General features: G+C 45.0%; 1 protein-coding gene and 3 pseudogenes across 1 annotated transcript; all 4 read right to left on the bottom strand.

The window, feature by feature from the left end:
• The window catches only part of LOC108636771, a 90,381-nt pseudogene extending 69,720 nt beyond the window's left edge, over window positions 1-20,661 (bottom strand).
• LOC102178352 (NKG2D ligand 1-like) lies at window positions 14,215-15,616 on the bottom strand. Its single transcript, XM_018053505.1, has 3 exons — window positions 15,586-15,616; window positions 14,785-15,048; window positions 14,215-14,550 (listed from the first exon to the last, which is right to left on the bottom strand). The coding sequence occupies exons 1-3, from the start codon at window positions 15,614-15,616 to the stop codon at window positions 14,267-14,269; spliced, it is 579 nt and encodes a 192-aa protein (XP_017908994.1). The 3' UTR covers window positions 14,215-14,266.
• LOC108636759 lies at window positions 16,210-20,184 on the bottom strand (annotated as a pseudogene).
• LOC102184902 lies at window positions 18,006-18,649 on the bottom strand (annotated as a pseudogene).

Here is a 21,037-nt window from a genome sequence, read left to right as displayed (position 1 = left end):
GGTAGTGCAGGACTGGACCTCAGTTCCACCACCGCAACAATATCAACCCCTGACCCACCGGTTACTCTGATTTCAACAGGAGTGGCTGGCCCCCTGCCTGAAGGCATTGCAGGACTTGTGCTAGGGCGTAGCTTGCTTTCCCTTCAAGGAATTTCGGTGGTGCCTGGTGTAGTAGAGTCTGATTATACTGGGGAAATTAAAGTTTTGATCTCACCACCTGCTAAAACTGTGCAAATTAGTAAAGGTCAAAGAATAGCACAGCTTTTGCTTTTACCTTATTATCAGACAAGAACCTTGACTCCTCAAGCTAGGGGCCCCAGAGGATTTGGATCTAGTGATCTAGCCTTTTGGGTGCAGGAAATTACAGCTTCAAGGCCTTTGAAAGACCTTTTAATTCAAAGAAATAGAATGTCAGGGCTGTTATATACTGGAGCAGATGTTTCTTGCATTGCTGGAAAAGATTGTCCCTTGTCCTGGCCAACACGTTTGACCAATGCTGGCTTGGAAGGAATAGAGTCAGTGCCCTTGGTTGCTAAGAGCTCACAAATTTTGAGCTAGTCAGATGAGAAGGGGGCACAAGGCACCTTTCATCCATATGTGATTCCTTCACTACCTTTTTCTTTATGGGGAGAGATATATTATGTCAGGTAGGAATGCTTTTATACAGCCCAAATGGAAAGGTTACTAACCAAATGCTGCAAATGAGGTATAATCCTGACAAGGGGCTTGGTAAAGACCAGCAGGGAATTGTTTCTCCATTAGAAACAGTTTCTAACAAGAATAGAGAAGGTTTAGGATATTCAAATTTATCCTAGAGGCTGTTGCTCTTGCTGCCAACCCTATTACCTGGAAATCTGATGACTCGGTATTGGTGGAGCAATGGCCCTTAACAGCTGAAAAGCTGCAGGCAGCTGAGGATTTAGTTGTGGAACAACTGGCAGCCAGCCATATAGAGCCTTCTAATAGCCCCTGGAATACTCCTATTTTTGTCATTAAGAAGAAATCAGGAAAATGGAGATTGTTACAAGATTTGAGAGCTATAAACGCAACTATGGAAGACGTGGGGGCCCTTCAGCCGGGTCTCCCTTCCCCAGTAGCTGTGCCCTTTCAATATAATGTGATAGTTACAGATCTACAGGATTGTTTCTTTACCACCCCCCTGGCTGTTCAGGATTGTAAAAAGTTTGCTTTCAGTCTCCCTTCAGCTAATTTTAAACAGCCCTATAGAAAGTTTCAATGGAAGGTTTTGCCTCAAGGAATGAAAAATAGCCCTACTTTGTGTCAGAAATTTATATCAAGCTGTGCAGAATGTTAGAAGAAGGTATCATGATCTATATTTGATACATTATATGGATGATGTTTTGGCTGCCCATAAGGATAGAGCCTTGTTGCAACAAATCTTATCTGAGTTGATTGAGGCCTTGGAAAACTGGGGTTTGAAGATAGCTCCAGATAAGATACAAGTAAATCCTCCTTTTTCTTATTTAGGGAGGGTGTTAAATACCCATACTGTGAGTCATGCCCCTTTGCAGCTGCGGAGAGATCGTTTATTAAATTTAAATGATTTCCAGAAATTATTAGGGGATATTAATTGGATACACCCATATTTAAGACTGACTACTGCAGATTTAAAGCCTCTGTTTGATTGCTTAAAGGGCTACCCTGATCCCAGTTCTAAGAGAAAATTGACTAGTGAGATGGAGTCGGCTCCTGTTAAAATGGATGAGCCTTTGAATGATTAGTTAATTAGGATTAATATTACCAGAGGATGGGATTTAATTATCCTCACCATCGAACATACACCTACAGGGTGCTTGTGGCAAGAAGGCCCAATGGAATGGCTCCATCTACCAGTGACCCCAAGAAAAATATTTTTGTCTTATCCCAGCTTGGTGGCACAATTAATTATAAAAGGTAGAAAAAGAAGTGTGGAACTTTTTGGAAAGCAAGTAGCAAATATAGTGATTCCATTTAATAATGATCAACTGCAATTTCTTTTACAAAATAGTGATGATTGGCAAGTTGCCCTGATAGATTTCAGGGGTCAAATTTTGTTTCATTTCCCTTCAAGCCCCCTTTTGCATTTTTTGAACACACATTCTGTGATTTTTCCAAGGAAATTTTCTATTCAATCTTTGGAAGGGGCAATTTTAGTTTTCACAGATGGTTCCTCTAATGGTACAGCAGCCACAATTATTAATGGAAAATCCCATATTCAGGTAACTGAAGGACATCTGCCCAGAGAGCTGAGTTAAGAGCAGTTATTTGGGCTTTTCAACATTTGAGAGACCATACCTTCAGTCTTTTGACTGACTCTCGATATACTGTAGAGACTGGTTCCAAATAGGAAAAGGAGTACAACAAGGCTGTATATTGTCACCCTGCTTATTTAACGTATATGCAGAGCACATCATGAGAAACGCTAGACTGAAAAAACACAAGCTGGAATCAAGATTGCTGGGAGAAATATCAAGAACCTCAGATATGCAGATGACACCACCCTTTTGGCAGAAAGTGAAGAGGAGCTAAAAAGCCTCTTGATGAAAGTGAAAGAGGAGAGTGAAAAAGTTGGCTTAAAGCTCAACATTCAGAAAACGAAGATCATGGCATCCGGTCCCATCACTTCATTGGAAATAGATGGGGAAACAGTAGAAACAGTGTCAGACTTTATTTTGGGGGGCTCCAAAATCACTGCAGATGGTGATTGCAGCCATGAAATTAAAAGACGCTTACTCCTTGGAAGAAAAGATATGAGCAACCTAGATAGTATATTCAAAAGCAGAGACATTACTTTGCCAACTAAGTTCTGTCTAGTCAAGGCTATGGTTTTTCCTGTGGTCATGTATGAATGTGAGAGTTGGACTGTGAAGAAGGCTGAGCGCCAAAGAATTGATGCTTTTGAACTGTGGTGTTGGAGAAGACTCTTGAGAGTCCCTTGGACTGCAAGGAGATCCAACCAGTCCATTCTGAAGGAGATCAGCCCTGGGATTTCTTTGGAAGGAATGATGCTGAAGCTGAAGCTCCAGTACTTTGGACACCTCATGAGAAGAGTTGACTCATGGGAAAAGACTCTGATGCTGGGAGGGATTGGGTTGGGGGCAGGAGGAGAAGCGGATGACCCAGGATGAGATGGCTGGATGGCATCACGGCCTCGATGGACATGAGTCTGAGTGAACTCTGGGAGATGGTGATGGATAGGGAGGCCTGGCGTGCTGCGATTCATTGGGTCACAAAGAGTCGGACACGACTGAGCGACTGAACTGAACTGAACTGTTTCCTCATATTGAGACTGCTAATATTCCGGAAAATAAGACTACCAGCTTCTCCTCGTTATCTGATTTACAGTAGGAGATTAAGCATAGAGATAAGAAATATTTTGTGGGACATATTAGAGCCCATTCTGGCTTGCCCGGCCCTTTACATGAAGGAAATGCTTTCGCAGATGCATTAACTAAAGTAATTGCTTTAAACTTACATGAAAAGATTGACAAGGCCAAAAATTCTCACACAATTCACTATCAAAATGCAGCTGATTTAAGGTATGAATTTCATATCCCGAGAGAGGCAGCTAAACAAATAGTTAAGTTATATCCAAATTGTCCAACATCTAATCCATCTCTACCATTAGGAGTAAATCCCCGAAGCCTTAGGCCTGATGCTCTCTGGCAAATGGACGTAACTCATACCCGGCCTTTGGAAAACTGTCCTTTGTGCATGTTACCGTGGATACATTTTCTTATGCTATTACGGCCTCTGTTAGATCAGGTGAAGCAGCAAAAGATGTAACTCAGCACTTGTTTTAGTGCTTTTCCCAAATAGGACTCCCTGAACAGATACAAACAGATAATGCCCCAGCTTATACTTCTGCTTTTAGATTTTGTCAACAATTTTCTATAGTGCATTCAACAGGAATACCTTATAAGCCCCAAGGTCAAGCCATAGTAGAAAGGGTACACCAGACTTTTAAAAATCAGATAGCTAAATTAAGGCAGGGAGAATTTAAGTATTCCTCTCCACATCATGTTCTACACCATTCTTTGTTTGTAATTAATCATTTAAACGTGGACACACAGGGGCAGACTGCAATGATGAGACACTGGATTCCTGAAGGGGCTAAGGCTTGGCTCCTGGTCAAGTGGAAGGACCTTCTTACCAGAGAATGGAAAGGGCCAGATGTGCTGTTTAATTGCGGGAGCGGGTATGCTTGTGTGTTTCCACAGGATTCCACTTCTCCTGTTTGGATTCCTGACAGACTGATTCTACATGTCCAGTCCCATGAGATATCCAAGATCACAAAGACCAAGGTCACTGAGATCCCTGGAGTCCTGGAGTCCAGGACAGAGGGAAGATGGGGAGATCAGAAGCTCGTTGAGTCTGGACCTGAGGGAGCCAAGGAGAAGCTGAAGGGCGAGTGACCCTTCACCTGAGGCTTCACAGCTAGTACATTGCTTCAGGCACCTGGTGCTTCAGGAGAGACATGCTGATCGAGTCCAGCCATATTCTGCTCCATCTCATTGCCGTCATCGTACTCAAGCAACTACCTCCAGCACGGTGCCACCTTGTGGCCAGCTGAAACATCTCACTCAGCAGGCTGAAGAATTAATAGAAAGGGGGAGACATGAGGCCACTCCTATGGTAATGGTTGTGGCTACGCTTGCTGTGTTGGCTTGTCAGCCGAGGCCCTCCAGTGCAAAGAGTTCGTTGGGCTTATTTGCCTAATTCGCCTTCTTTTCAGCCTGTTGATTGGATGAACGAGTCCATTCGTGTTTTTGTTAATGATACTCATCTTTTGGGCGGGGCTTCCATCTATCCTAATAATGCTAAAGCAGTATTCAGCGCTCCCTTCAATTTTTCAGGCATGTGCGTTTATCCACCTATTTGCTTTGCCATGCCTTCCTCATTACAAGTATCAACATTGGTTTTGAACGGATGTGTTAGCACTTCCTTGAAAGGTATGCTTACTGATTCTCTGAGAAGCAATGTCAAGAGAGACTTTTGGCCCTTACAGCTGCTGATGCTGGGGGTGCAAGAAAAACTATATGATGCCATAGAACAGGCAGCCCCTCATTTAAAGGACTTTCCGAGCTGTACACTCCCTCCTCCGGATTCTGATGAACAAGGACAACAGGCCTGGGAAAGCATAAGCAGAATTCCGGGCTTTCCTCATTGGAAAGAATCTATTCCCATTGTTGCCACCAGACATTTTCTGACAAAATGAGGGTGCCGCTATCTTTCAGATCAACAGTTGAACTTGATTTTTGAAGAATCTTTCAAAGTGGAGAGTGAAAAAGTTGGCTTAAAGCTCAACATTCAGAAAACGAAGATCATGGCATCTGATCCCATCACTTCATTGGAAATAGATGGGGAAACAGTGGAAACAGTGTCAGACTTTATATCTTTGGGCTCTAAAATCACTACAGATGGTGACTGCAGCCATGAAATTAAAAGATGCTTACTCCTTGGAAGAAAAGTTATGACCAACCTAGATAGCATATTCAAAAGCAGAGACATTACTTTGCCAGCTAAGGTCCATCTAGTCAAGGCTATGGTTTTTCCAGTGGTCATGTATGGATGTGAGAGTTGGACTATGAAGAAAGCTGAGTGCCAAAGAATTGATGCTTTTGACCTGTGGTGTTGGAGAAGACTCTTGAGAGTCCCTTGCACTGCAAGGAGATCCAACCAGTCCATTCTGAAGGAGATCAACCCTGGGATTTCTTTGGAGGGAATGATGCTAAAGCTGAAACTCCAATACTTTGGTCACCTCATGCGAAGAGTTGACTCATGGGGAAAGACTCTGATGCTGGGAGGGATTAGGGGCAGGAGGAGAAGGGGATGACAGAGAATGAGATGGCTGGATGGCATCACTCACTCGATGGATGTGCATTTGCGTAAACTCTTGGAGTTGGTGATGGACAGTGAGGCCTGGCATGCTGTGATTCCTGGGTTCGCAAAGAGTCGGACACAACTGAACGACTGAACTGAACTGAACTGATAGATCCACATGGAATGATTCATTCATCCCTTATCCTTTAGCAGTTACTAGGTGGCATATTAATGGATGGGTTCCTCCTTTAGTGAGTTTAGATGGAACAGGTCCCGTGCAGCCTGAATGATGGAGAGCACTGGCTGCTATGGCACCTGTGACTTTACATAGACCTTTAAATGAACAAAGATATATTGTACGGGCCTGCGTACATTCTCCCTATGCCTTTCTGTTGGCCAAAAATCGGAGTGATTTGGGAGTTTCTGAAGGAGAAACTGTTTATAATGTTGAATGTGTGAATTGTTTTATATCAAATTGTGTTGATGGGATGATTATAGTAATTATAAGGCTGTGATGATTATAAAGCAGCCAGCATATTTGATGGTTCCTGTAAAACTAGAGGGACAATGGCTTGATGATTATGCATTGAAAGTTTTGTATGAACTTAATGGCTTAATTTCTCAACCTAAGAGATTCACTGAAGCTCTGATTGTGGGAATAACTGCCTTGACTGCCATAATCGCTTCAGTTATGGTTTCTCCTATTGCCCTGTCAATGTCGATCAGCTGTCCAAAAATGTCTCTGTAGCTCTTACTACACAGGAAATTATAGATAGGAAAATAGAATATAATGTCAATGCTTTAGAAGAAGCAGTCCTGCTTTAGGGCAAGAAATTACAAATTTAAAAATTAAGTTGTCTTTAAGGTCCCATGCTGAATTTAAATGGATGTGTGTTACCCCTCTACAAGTGAATGATTCTGTACATTCTTGGGAATGCATTAGGAATCATATTTGAGGCGTCTGGAATCATTCAGCTTTTAGTATTGATATTTCTAAGTTACATCAGGATATTCAGAGTATGAATCAGGTGGAGTCTGACTTTTCCTCTCAATGGCTTTCGAATTCCCTTTTTAGAAATCTGAAGGGGTATCTTTCCCAAGGATCCTTTTTTACAATAATGATTAATGTGGCCATGTGCCTATGCCTCTGGATTCTGATTTGTGTATTAGCCCTGTGCCTTTTCAGAATACTCAACCAAAGAGTTTCTGCTTTATCTACTGAGTTTCATATTTATGCTCTAAAAAATAAGAAAGAGGGAGATGTCGGGAGCCATGTTAGGCATTACTGACAAAATGGAGGCACAGCCCCCAACCCCCTCTCCTTGTCCCACAGGCACAGACCCAGGATGAAGGAGTTAGGTCTTGTGATTCTGACTTGTTTTCTCCTTTCTCTGGTTGAGTTGGCTGGAAAGAATGTTAAGGTGCTTATTGTTCTTGAGAGAAACATGAGAAGGCACAAAGCCTTCTGCAGTTGTGCTCAGAAAATAATCCATAAAGTAACCATTGGCATTTGTTCAAGGATCTTTACAAAGAACCTTCCAGGATGAGCACCTAGGCCTCAGCTTGAGGCCATGGGAAGGACTGTTATCTGAGACCTGTTTGTGAGGGAAATATTTATGGCAAAAGAAGTTTGCTCAATTTAGGGTCTAGGAATAATTAAGAAATGCTAGAAGCCTTTTTTTTTTTTTTTTGGTGGCTACAGCCAGTGCACTAAGTGCGGCCGAGAGGAGCTACCCCACGTCCAAGGTCAGGGGCAGCGGCTGAGAAGAGCCACCCCGCATCCGAGGCCAGGGGTGGTGGCTGCGTGGCCACAGGAGGGACTAGAGGAGCCACACCACACTGAAGGTCAGGAAGGGTGGTGGTGAGGAGATACCCCTCATCCAAGGTAAGGAGCCGCTGCTGCACTTTACTGGAGCAGCCATGAAGAGATACCCCACGCCCAAGGTAAGAGAAACCCAAGTAAGATGGTAGATGTTGCAAGAGGGCATCAGAGGGCAGACAAACTGAAACCATACTCACAGAAAACTAAGCAATCTAATCACACTAGGACCACAGCCTTGTCTAACTCAATGAAACTAAGCCATGCCAGCGGGGCAACCCAAGACGGGTGGGTCATGGTGGAGAAGTCTGACAGAATGTGGTCCACTGGAGAAGGGAATGGCAAACCACTTCAGTATTCTTGCCTTGAGAACCCCATGAACAGTATGAAAAGGCAAAATGATAGGATACTGAAAGAGGAACTCCCCAGGTCAGTAGGTGCCCAATATGCTACTGGAGATCAGTGGAGAAATAACTCCAGAAAGAATGAATGGATGGAGCCAAAGCAAACACAATACCCAGCTGTGGATGTGACTGATGATAGAAGCAAGGTCTGATGCTGTAAAGAGCAATATTGCATAGAAACCTGGAATGTCAGGTCCATGAATCAAGGCAAATTGGAAGTGGTCAAACAAGAGATGGCAAGAGTGAACGTCGACATTCTAGGAATCAGCAAACTAAAATGGACTGGAATGGGTGAATTTAACTCAGATGACCATTATATCTACTACTGCAGGCAGGAACACCTCAGAAGAAATGGAGTAGCCATCATGGTCAACAAAAGAGTCCAAAATGCAGTACTTGGATGTAATATCAAAAATGACAGAATGATCTCTGTTCGTCTCCAAGGCAAACCATTCAATATCACAGTAATCCAAGTCTATGCCCCAAACAGTAACATTGAAGAACCTGAAGTTCAACGGTTCTATGAAGACCTACAAGACCTTTTAGAACTAACACCCAAAAAAGATGTCCTTTTCATTATAGGGGACTGGAATGCAAAAGTAGGAAGTCAAGAAACACCTGGAGTAACAGAAAAATTTGGCCTTGGAATGTGGAATGAAGCAGGGCAAAGACTAATAGAGTTTTGCCAAGAAAATGCACTGGTCATAGCAAACACCCTCTTCCAACAACACAAGAGAAGACTCTACACATGGACATCACCAGATGGTCAACACCAAAATCAGATTGATTATATTCTTTGCAGCCAAAGATGGAGAAGTTCTATACAGTCAACAAAAACAAGACCAGGAGCTGACTGTGGCTCAGATCATGAACTCCTTATTGCCAAATTCAGACTTAAACTGAAGAAAGTAGGGAAAACCGCTAGACCATTCAGGTATGACCTAAATCAAATCCCTTATGATTATACAGGGGAAGTGAGAAATAGACTTCAGGGCCTAAATCTGATAGATAGAGTGTCTGATGAACTATGGAATGAAGTTCGTGACATTGTACAGGAGACAGGGATCAAGACCATCCCCATGTAAAAGAAATGTGAAAAAGCAAAATGGCTGTCTGGGGAGGCCTTACAAATAGCTGCGAAAAGAAGAGAAGTGAAAAGCAAAGGAGAAAAGGAAAGATATAAGCATCTGAATGCAGAGTTCCAAAGAATAGCAAGAAGAGATAAGAAAGCCTTCTTCAGTGATCAATGCAAAAAAATAGAGGAAAACAACAGAATGGGAACGGCTAGAGATCTCTTTAAGAAAATTAGAGATACCAAGGGAACATTTCATGCAAAGATGGGCTCAATAAAGGACAGAAATGGTATGGACCTAACAAAAGCAGAAGATATTAAGAAGAGGTGGTAAGAATACACAGAGGAACTGTACAAAAAATATCTTCATGACCCAGATAATCATGATGGTGTGATCACTCATCTAGAGCCAGACATCCTGGAATGTGAAGTCAAGTGGACCTTAGAAAGCATCACTACAAACAAAGCTAGTGGAGGTGATGGCATTCCAGTTGAACTATTTCAAATCCTGAAAGATGATGCTGTGAAGGTGCTGCACTCAACATGCCAGCAAATTTGGAATACTCAGTAGTGGCCAAAGGACTGGAAAAGGTCAGTTTTCATTCCAATCCCAAAGAAAAGCAATGCCAAAGAATGCTCAAACTACCGCACAATTGCACTCATCTCACATGCTAGTAAAGTAATGCTCAAAATGCTCCAAGCCAGGCTTCAGCAATATGCAAACCGTGAACTTCCTGATGTTCAAGCTAGTTTTAGAAAAGGCAGAGGAACCAGAGATCAAATTGCCAACATCCGCTGGATCATGGAAAGAGCAAGAGAGTTCCAGAAAAACATCTATTTCTGCTTTATTGACTATGCCAAAGCCTTTGACTGTGTGGATCACAATCAACTGTGGAAAATTCTGAGAGATGGGAATACCAAACCACCTGACCTGCCTCTTGAGAAATCTGTATGCAGGTCAGGAAGCAACAGTTAGAACTGGACATGGAACAACAGACTAGTTCCAAATAGGAAAAGGAGTAAGTCAAGGCTGTATATTGTCACCTTGCTTATTTAACTTCTATGCAGAGTACATCATGAGAAATGCTGGACTGGATGAAGCATAAGCTGGAATAAAGATTGCCCAGAGAAATATCAATAACCTCAGATATGCAGATGACACCACCCTTATGGCAGAAAGTGAAGAGGAACTAAAAAGCCTCTTGATGAAAGTGTAAGAGGAGAGTGAAAATGTTGGCTTAAAGCTCAACATTCAGAAAACAAAGATCATGGCATCTGGTCCCATCACTTCATGGGAAATAGATGAGGAAACAGTGGAAACAGTGTCAGACTTTATTTTTGGGGCTCCAGAATCACTGCAGATGGTGATTGCAGCCATGAAATTAAAAGACACTTACTCCTTGGAAGAAAACTTATCAATCTAGACAGCATATTCAAAAGCAGAGACATTACTTTGCCGACTAAGGTCCAACTAGTCAAGGCTATGGTTTTTCCAGTAGTCATGTATGGATGTGAGAGTTGGACTGTGAAGAAGGCTGAGCGCCAAAGAATTGATGCTTTTGAACTGTGGTGTTGGAGAAGACTCTTGAGAGTCCCTTGGACTGCAAGGAGCTCCAACCAGTCCATTCTGAATGAGATCAGCCCTGGGATTTCTTTGGAATGAATGATGCTAAAGCTGAAACTCCAGTACTTTGGCCACCTCATGCGCAGAGTTGACTCATTGGAAAAGACTTTGATGCTGGGAGGGATTGGGGGCAGGAGGAGAAGGGGATGACAGAGGATGAGATGGCTGGATGGCATCATGGACTCGATGGACGTGAGTCTGAGTGAACTCTGGGAGTTGGTGATGGACAGGGAGGCCTGGTGTGCTGCGATTCCTGGGGTCGCAAAGCTTTGGACAGGACTGAGTTGCTGAACTGAACTGTAGTCTTGAGAATCGGAGAAGGCAATGGCACCCCACTCCAGTACTCTTGCCTAGAAAACCCCATGAACAGAGGAGCCTGGTGGGCTGCAGTCCATGGAGTCGCTAAGAGTTGGACACGACTGAGCGACTTCCCTTTCACTTTTCACTTTTCTGCATTGGAGAAGGAAATGGCAACCCACTCCAGTGTTCTTGCCTGGAGAATCCCAGGGATGGTGGAGCCTGGTGGTCTGCCGTCTGTGGGGTCACACAGAGTCGGACACGACTGAAGCGACTTAGCAGCAGCAGCAGCAGTCTTGAGAATAGCAAGGAGAGATAAGAAAGATAAGAGAGATAAGAAAGCCTTCCTCACTGATCAATGCAAAGAAACAGAGGAAAACAATAGAATGGGAAAGACTAGAGATCTCTTCAAGAAAATTGGAGATACCAAGGGAACATTTCATGTAATGATGGGCTCAATAAAGGACAGAAATTGTATGGACCTAACAGAAGCAAATATATTAAGAGGTGGCAACAATACACAGAAAAGCTATACAAAAAAGATCTTCATGACCCAAATAACCACAACAGCAGCAGCAGCATAATAAATGGGCTTTCTCAGTGGCTCAGATTGTAAAAAATCTGCCTGCCATCACAGGAGACACAGCAGACGTGGGTTCAGTCCTTGAATTAGAGAGGTCCCCTGCAGAAGGAAATAGGAACCCACTTCAGTATTCTTGCCTGGGGAATCCCATGGACAGAGGAGCCTGGCAGGCTACAGTCCACAGGGTCACAAAGAGTTGGACCCGACTGAGTGACTAACACTTTCACTTTAAACATAATAAATTATTAAGGGAAACAGTCATGAACAAAACTTCACTTTATTGAAAATAGGCTGAGGTAATTTCTCCAGACACAGAAAGAATCCCTGAGTTCCGTAATAGCAGATGGTATTCTTCTTGCAATATCATTTGCAAGAACGAGGTCACAAGGCTGAGTCTAATTATCCACAAACTAGAATAAGATGAAAAATGTCCTGTTTGTGGAGATTTCTTCAAGTACTTGAATATTTCAGTGTAGAAATACTATCAGTTAGCACCAGGCGAAAGTGGCGAAATAAATTGTTCCTGTTTTTTTTTTTTTTTTTTTTAATAGATGCTGTGTAGGATTTCGTCAAATGTGATAAAGCCCATGAGATGATACATCTACTGTGTCATCATAACCGGAAAACAGACTCAGGATTCATGGGGTCTGATCTCCTGGATCTAAAGTGAAAAGCAGGAGAAAGGCAAACAGGGCACGTGTCAAGGGCTTCCTGGGAGCACCATCTCTTGCAGAAAAGAAAGGCCTTGGTCCAGGGGGCTGAGGAACTCCTGTCACTTTCCTGGGGTGGCCCCTGCCCTGCTCCCCTCCAGCCCCGCCCTCACTGAGGGGTTCCTGTGTCCTCCACCCCTGCCCCCACCTCAGGCCCAGAAGCTTCTTGTCACCTCCTCCTTCCTTCCTGCATCACAGAGTCACCCCAGGCCCTGACACCCCCTGCTCAGGCTCAGGACTGGAGCCAGTAAGGAATCAATCTGCTCCCTTTACTCAGGCCCAGATCCTCCCCGAGGGGGGCCTAAAGGACCAGGGAGCAGGTCCCTGGAGGAGGGGCCTTGCTTTCTGACAGCCTTGGGGGCTGCAGGCAAACCTCCTTCCTTTGCACCCCTCCAGCCTCTGAGCAGCACACACAGCTCTCAGGACCAGGGTCCCTGCCACCCATCTCTTCCTGGTCCCCCCAGCTGGGCACCTCCACCCCAGCTCAGGCCCACCATCCCCAGGCACCTCTGCTCAAGGCAGGGCCGCTCAGTGATAGAGGCTCTGGGTCCCCAGGAAGCTGGGGACATGCAGGCCACAGGCTGAGTCAGAACTGCTGCTGCTCCAGGAGCACAGGCCTGGCCTCAGCCCTTCCCACAGTCTCTGCTGTGGGGCTCCTGCCTTGCCTGCTTGACCCAGGCCACTTCCTGTGAGAACAGGCCTTTGGAGTTGGGTCTGCAGTTCTTGCTCTCAGGTGATATGGGGTCTTATCCACCTGCTCATTTCCAGGGTGAGGAGGTTCAGTGAGGGGCAGGGGTTAACTGGGATTCACCTTCCCCGGCCTCACACCAGGCCCTGTGCCCCTGCCTTCTCTCTGAATTCTGCCCTCCATACCTGTTCCTGGAAAGGACTCAGCCCAGGAAGACAGTTATGATGAAACTGGTGAGGACCACATGGAGGATCCAGGTGATGTGCTTGATGGCTGTGGCCGTGGCGTTTACTCAGGGGAGCTGCAGTTGGTGATGTTGTAAGGAAAGTAAGAGTGAAGCCCTTGTCCCGACACCTAAACTAAGCAGATGCCTTCTCAGCCCCCTGGACCCAGGTACCCTACTATGGAGTCACTAGTGCATAATTTCTTTACAATGCTGTGTTGGTTTCTGTTGTCAGACAATGCAAATCAGCCATAATTAGATACATATATCCCCTCCATCCTGAACCTTCTTTCCCGCTCCCATCCCACCCCTCTAGGTCATCACAGAGCGCCAGGCTGGGCTCCCTGTGTTATATAGCGTCTTCCCGCTGGTTAGCTATTTTCCGCACCATAGTATGTATACATGTCACTGCTACCATCTCAATTTGTCCTACCCTGTCCTTCCCTGCTATGTTCACAAGTCTGTTTCGTGTCATGCAGTCACTTGAACCAACTGTATGGCAGCCCCTGCAACACGTCCTGAGGTGAGATGGAGGAAGGGAGGAGCCCCATCTCCACAGAACTCAGACAGTGAATGGGCAAGCAAGGTCCCCACATAGCCCCTCAGTCCTGCGTGACATCAGATGAGGTGACATGAGGATGGGAACAGATTAAGTCCTCTCAGGAGCTGATGTTTGAGGTGGTATCAACAGATTTCCAGAACTAGAAGAGCTGATATTTTTTAAAAGGGTGTAGACAGGGTCAATAAGAAGGAAATCTCTAGAATCGGAGTGGTGACCTCATGTTAGGGGTCAGCAAGAATCCATGTACAATGGTTCAAAGCCCTGTGCTATGAGGGAGAGATGTCAGGAGGTGGAAGAGGAAAGAGGATCACGGAGCATCCCCAGCGCCATTGATCTCCCAGGAACTACTCACCTTGAATAGGTCACTTTCACACACACACACACACACACACACACACACACACACACAGAGGGGTGGGTCCATGTCCCTTTGAGTGGACTACCACTTCTTTCCTCTAGTCTCACTTACCTGTGGTTGTCGACATTTCCTCCCAGTGCACCAAGAAATCCCAAAGACAGGCCTGACAGTCTCCCATGGAGACCTTCTTGAAGAAGTTGCTCACAGCCCTGTCCTTCTCCCACTTCTCTCTCATCCGTCTCCCTCCAGAATGAACCACTGTCCAGTGTCCATTCTCCAAATCAAAGAGGAGGCACATTTGTCCACTGAAGCCAAACTGCCAGGATCCACTGATGTGTCCATCCTCTTCACATCGACATGTCATCCTGCCCTGCAAGGTGAGAGGGTCTGCCCCCCGCCGTGGGAAAGAGCTCAGCCTCTGGGCTTGACAGCTTCTTTTTCCCACCTGGGTCCACCTCCCCTGAGCCCAGCTAATCTGGCCCTGTTCTCTCTTCTAAGGCCTGCTCCTTCCACTGGACTACTAGGGAAGGACCAATATCCTCCATTTTATTTTTCCCCGAAAACAATGAATGAGTTTAAGCCCCCAGCCTGCTCCTTCTGCACCTGGACTTGCTAACTCACCTGTGACTGTGTGATTCTCCGACGTAACATCAGGCAGCTGCTCCCTGAGCAAGTCCGCATTGTCTCTGAGTGTTTCAGTCTGTGTTTCCCAGGCCTTTGTCGTTTTCACTTCCTCCCCCAATGGACTTGTGAATTGGATCTTAGCATGACCACAGTCACAGGAGAGAAAAACATTTCCGTCCACCTGCCTTTGAACCACACACCATGGTTGTTCAGGTCTGGGCTGAGAATCAATGGTAAAGTTATAGCAAAGAGAGTGAGCATCTGTGAAGGCAAAAGGCAGGTGAGGGCAGGGTTGGCAGAAAAAGGCCCAAAGGCCTCCTCCCCTCAGTTATGTGAGAGCAGAGTGAAGGTGCAGGGCTGGCCTGGCAGAGCAAGCATGGTCCCTCCTGCTCCATCCCCAACACTCCATAGAGCCAGTGCCCCTCCCTTCCTTGTGAAGGAGAAGTCCCCTGCTGGACAGAAATTGCACACCCTGGATGTGTGCCCTTGCCCACCAGGTCAGTACCCAGGATCGGCCAACACACAGCCTTTCTGGATACATGCCAGATGGCTCTGCAGGAAAAGCCTAGATGGAAGAGGACTTTCAGAACCGAACCCAGTGTCCTGCCAGAGATGGAGAGCATGTGGGGGCTGCTTCTGAGGAGCATTTCATTTATAGAATGGAGCCCCTTTTCAGAATGCATCCCCAGAGAAGGAAGCCACGTTCCAGTGAGGAGTGCCCTTTCATCACCACAGTAAGCAGAGGTCCTTTCCTTCTTTCCCAATGAGCCGCATGACCGTGGACTCAGGTAAGTGAACCTGAAGGAGCAGAAATGACTCCCACATTCATGTTGGACCTAGCATGTTACTAGCATTATGCACAGGGACTGCAGTATCGTCATGGCCTCCCTGTTTCTGAAGTGAGGCTCGGGGCTCCAGGCAGTCAGTGGACAGCTGTGCCAGGCCCTGCTAACAGTGCTTATCCCTGGGCCCACAGATCCACACCACACTCATTTCACATGGCCTGGATTTCTGACATGAATGGACAATCTTTGTAGTTAGTAAAACACCATTGGATGAGGGCTACCATAGTAGGGATTTCCACATTCATACTTCTGACCTGACTCTGTATCTCACAGTAGTATCCGTTCATTTCAGTCACTTAGTCATGTCTGACTCTTTGCAACCCCATGGACCGCAGCACGCCAAGCCTCCCTGTCTATCACCAACTCCTAGAGTTTACACAAACTCATCTCCATTGAGTCGGTGATGCCATCCAACCATCTCATCCTCTGTTGCCCCCTTCTCCTCCTGCCTTCAACCTTTCCCAGCATCAGGGTCTTTTCCAAGCTGAACCAGTCCCAAAGAAATAGAAACCACTGTTTACTGTTATGCAAGCCATTTAGTTTGGGGCATAATTTGTTTTATAACAATATATAACTATTATAATTTCTCAACAAGACCTGGAACTGGGCCTCTTCTCCAGATTGAAGGCCCAGCACAAGCCATCACAGCAAATGTTCATCAGGACAGCTGATGGGCTGGGCTATTTGGTAACCCCTTTCAGGTACGTGCCCATCTCAAACGGGTAGATGTCCATTTAGAGGGTTTGGCACAAAGTCATGATCATGTGGGATCTCTTAGTTGCAGGATGCTGCCTTCTTAGATGTTCAAGTAGGATCTGGTTCCCCAACCAGGGATTGAACCTGGGCCCCTGCATTGGGAATGCTGGACCTTTAGCAACTGGATCGCCAGGGAAGTCCAGAGAACTCTTCCTTAACTAGACTTTCAGGGGCTATCCATTGATCCATTGTTTTCGTTGTTCCCCACACAATGAGATCCCATGGGGAACAAGACTCTGGAGAGGGGTTGTCTGTACTCTTAACTTGAAGCTGTCATCAATGACACAGCTCCTAGCAGCCTGGTGTTTGTGGATGACATCCCTTCTGACCAGGTAGCTAATCCCACAGGCAATGTCAACAGACCTGTGGACCAGGTCTTGTTGAGAAATTCCCTGTGGCCTCTACTAACTTGTGCTGCCATAAAAACAATTTAAGATTCTCCCAATTCATGTAAGGCAATCCACCATGGCCTTTCTCCTTCTATATACACATGGGTATCAGGAAGATTTCTGTAATGAAGCCTTCATAGCTTACAACTTTCAGTGAGCATCACTGCCACCTGAATTTCAGAAGCTTGATTTTTTTTTTTAACACAGAACAAGAAATTTTTATTATCTTGAATGCTGGTGCATAACCAAAAACAGGATTAATTAGAGGAGGAGACAGAGGGAAACTTCAAATACTGAGGTGGATTTCTGGGAAGATTTAAAACTTTTAAGGGTTGTTCATAATGTCTTTTTTTAGATGCAGGGCTTTCCTTTTACTGGACAATTTTCACTTAACATTTCTTACATTATGAAATTCAACCAGTCTTTTGCCTGTAAAGTTAAATGAAAAAAGAGAGCAAGAGATACAGAAAATTCCCTAGTATATACTGATGTTTGAAAGAGTTTGTATTCTTTGTACCTTCATGTACATTTTACAGTCTAAATTTGAAACTTTATTAAGGACGTCTTAACTTTTGCCTTTTAAAAATGTTCAAGGCAACTAATTTTGTTGAATTAAAGATTACAGTAGCTTTAAAAATGGTCAAGATAAACATACAAACAAAATCTCAGTTGTTCTTGGAAACACGTTTTAAGATATAGCACATGACACATACCTCTTTGGGGACTAGATTATCCTTTGAGATCCTGAGGAATACTGGGTGGAAGATTTATTTTACACCAAAATTTAGCCTTTGATAACCACAGCTTGGATAGATCACAAAGTTGAATCTTTAAAGTTTTCTTAATATGCTTTCAGTCCAAATAACTCAAAACTTATGTCCTAAGGTGGATAAATTGGTCATTTTTTCCTCATATAATTATCACCAGTGGGCTCTTGACTGGCAGTCTATCTTGGTCGTAACTTGCAAAGCCATTCTTTACAGTGAAACATGAAAGATTATCTTCCCCAATAAGAGGAAATTAATCTGAATAAACAACAAAGTCAAAGCCATAAGTGTCTCTGGACATTCTTGAAAACAGGTTTCGACAGTACTAAGATACTTTGCTTTAACAATTTTTCTCCTTTTTCACAACTGTGCAGTCACTACCTTTTTCTACTCTGGTTTTTTTTTTTTTTTTTTTTTTTTGAAGTTGAGTGGGGAGTGGAGTTGGAGGGAGGATCAAGCTTTTCATTGGCACAGAACTATTTGGAATGAACCCCAAAGACAGTGGAATGCTGGGTCTCTCCTCAAGCAGCTTCCTCCTCTCTTAACAGCATTCAACTACTCTCTATCAATGATCTCATCACAGCCGAGTTCTTCAGTCAGACGACTGACAACCATAAGTGAAAACTCTCTGATAAAAGCCAACTGATCAAGCAGGGCCTTCTCAGGATGCATCTGAAACCAGAGCTGCTTCTCTGGCTCTGGAGGTTCTCAGGAACATCCTGGTGGCTTCATCAAGGGCCGCTGATACTCTGTAGCCCTCAGCGCTGAGCGGCTCCTCTTGCAGAGAGTCATAGTCATCCTCCCAGTCATCGAATTCCTAGCCCTCGCCCTTGCTCTCTCTCTCGAATTCAGGGCCTGCGATCTGGCCTGGCTGCTCCTCAGGGCTGGGGCGGGGCCATTGGCTGGGCCGCCTCCTCCTCCGTGGGGCCTTCCTCCTCCAGCTGTGGCTGGGCACCGGCCGCGCGGGAGGGGTTCTGGGATAGCTCCGGGCTCCCGCCACCTACCTTGATATGCGGAAGGTGACTCTCACTAGGCATCACATCCATCTGCAGGTCATTGCTCTCTTCATAGAGCTCCGACACCTCGTTCATTTCAGACATAGTGTAAGCAGCTCAAGTTGTTCATTTTCCACCCAGAAGCTTGCTCTTTAACTGTTTCTCTTTATTTGGATATTTTTCATCTACTAAACCCTCATGAAAAATACACCCCAAAGTACATCTTTTAGAGTTATCCTCTCCCTGGATACGTGAACCATGAACTTCCAGATGTTCAAGCTGGTTTTAGAAAAGGCAGAGGAGCCAGAGATCAAATTCCCAACATCAGCTGGATCATCAAAAAAGCAAGGGAGTTCCAGAAAAACATGTATTTCTGCTTTATTGACTATGCCAAAGCCTTTGACTGTGTGGATCACAATAAACTGTGGAAAATTCTGAAAGAGATGGGAATACCAGACCACCTGACCTGCCTCTTAAGAAACCTGTATGCAGGGCAGGAAACAACAGTTAGAACTGGACATGAAACAACAATCTTGTTCCAAATAGGAAAAGTCCGTCAAGGCTGTATATTGTCACCCTGCTTATTTAACTTATATGCAGAGTACATCATGAGAAACGCTGGGCTGGAAGAAGCATAAGTTGGAATCAAGATTGCCAGGAGAAATATCAATCACCTCAGATATGCAGATGACACCACCCTTATGGCAGAAGTGAAGAGGAGCTAAAAAGCCTCTTGATGAAAGTGAAAAAGGAGAGCAAAAAAGTTGGCTTAAAGTTCAACATTCAGAAAATGAAGATCATGGCATCTGGTCTCATCACTTCATGGCAAATAGATGGGGAAACAGTGGAAACAGTGGCTGACTTTATTTTTCTGGGCTCCAAAATCACTGCAGATGGTGACTGCAGCCATGAAATTCAAAGACACTTACTCCTAAGGAAAGTTATGACCAACCTAGACAGCAAAAGCAGAGACATTACTTTGTCAGTAAAGGTCCATATAGTCTAAGGCTATGGTTTTTCCAGTAGTCATGTATGGATGTGAGAGTTGGACTATAAAGAAAGCTGAGCGCTGAAGAATTGCTGCTTTTGAACTGTGGTGAAGACTCTTGAGAATCCTTTGGACTGCAAGGAGATCCAACCAGTCCATCCTAAAGGAGACGAGTCTTGGGTGTTCACTGGAAGGACTGATGTTGAAGCTGAAACTCCAATCCTTTGACCACCTGATGCAAAGAGCTGACTCATTGGAAAAGACCCTGATGCTGGGAAAGAATGAAGGTGGGAGGAGTAGGGGATGACAGAGGATGAGATGGTTGGATGGTATCACTGACTCAATGGACATGGGTTTGTATGGACTCTAGGAATTGGTGATGGACAGGGAGGCCTGGCATGCTTGGGTTCATGGGGTCACAAAGAGTCGGACATGACTGAGCGACTGAACTGATAAAAACTGATCTCTCTGGATATCTCAATATCCTTCACCGTAGCTTTTGTCTCCAAAAAGTGACACTTTTCGACTCCCACTCCTCTATCCCAAGGGTAAAATAACTGGACATAGAAATTGCACTGTTGGGTGTGCTACCTCTCAGATACTGAGTCATCTGCACATGTCTGAGACAGCCCTTGGGAACTACTGGGCACTGATGCTGCCATCCAGTTCCATCATTTTCATACTATCAAGGTGAAAACAGCTAATATTTCAAAATATTACTGCAGAGTAAACACTTGCACTGATATAAAACAAACATGTAGAAGGGGTTGGAGCTGCGAACAGGATCATAAATAGTTCTGCTAGCGATTCTGTACAAAACTGAAGTCTTCTTCAAATTTTTTGTGGCACATTTTTTGTCATTTCAACATTAAGACTGTAAAGCATTGTGAAGACTACTGTCAAGTGGATCTGCATTGGAAGATTAGAAGATTCTTATAACCTCAGAATCTACTTTGCCAGAACAGGAAAACTCAGTCTGAAACACAGATACAATGCGTGGCCACTTCCCCCAAGTAGAAACGTTGAAGAGGGAATTCCCACAAAATTGTTTACTTGGAAACCTGCTTTATGTTCAAACTCTGCAAGCCAAGTGAAGGGCAGGGAATTTGTCTCGCTGAGTATTAACAGATTAAAGGATTAGTGTTAATCGCTCAGTCCTGTCTGACTCTGTGACCACATGGACTGTAGCCGGCCAGGCTCCTCTGTCTATGGGATTCTCAGGCAAGAAGACTGGGGTAGGTTGCCATTCCCTTCTCCAGGGGATCCTCCCAACTCAGGAATCGAACCTGGGCCTCCTGCATCGCAGGCAGATTCTTTACCGGAATAAGGTCATTTCTCACATAATGACGTTATGCATCAAAACCCAAGAGGCAACACACCCGGTTTTCGCTCAGGTAGAGGCTCGCGCTGACCTCCCTCCCCCTGCCCCTTCCCCCAACCACCTCCCCAGACCCCGGCTGCTGGTGGCAGGGTGTGGGGAGTTGGAGGGGCGGACGCGGTGCGGGGCGTC

This window comes from Capra hircus, chromosome 9 (genome assembly GCF_001704415.2).
Source record: "Capra hircus breed San Clemente chromosome 9, ASM170441v1, whole genome shotgun sequence".
Classification (NCBI taxonomy): Eukaryota; Metazoa; Chordata; class Mammalia; order Artiodactyla; family Bovidae; genus Capra; species Capra hircus.
This window is presented reverse-complemented; position numbering and strand designations above follow the sequence as displayed.

Bases quoted from the DNA above. Each gene is read 5' to 3' on its own strand.
- LOC102178352 (XM_018053505.1), bottom strand. From the start codon at position 15,616: ATGAATGTGGGAGTCATTTCTGCTCCTTCAG. The intron at 15,049-15,585 runs GTTCACTTACCT...TTGCCTTCACAG, and splicing joins AGTCATTTCTGCTCCTTCAG to ATGCTCACTCTCTTTGCTAT. The intron at 14,551-14,784 runs GTGAGTTAGCAA...GGCGGGGGGCAG, and splicing joins GGAGAATCACACAGTCACAG to ACCCTCTCACCTTGCAGGGC.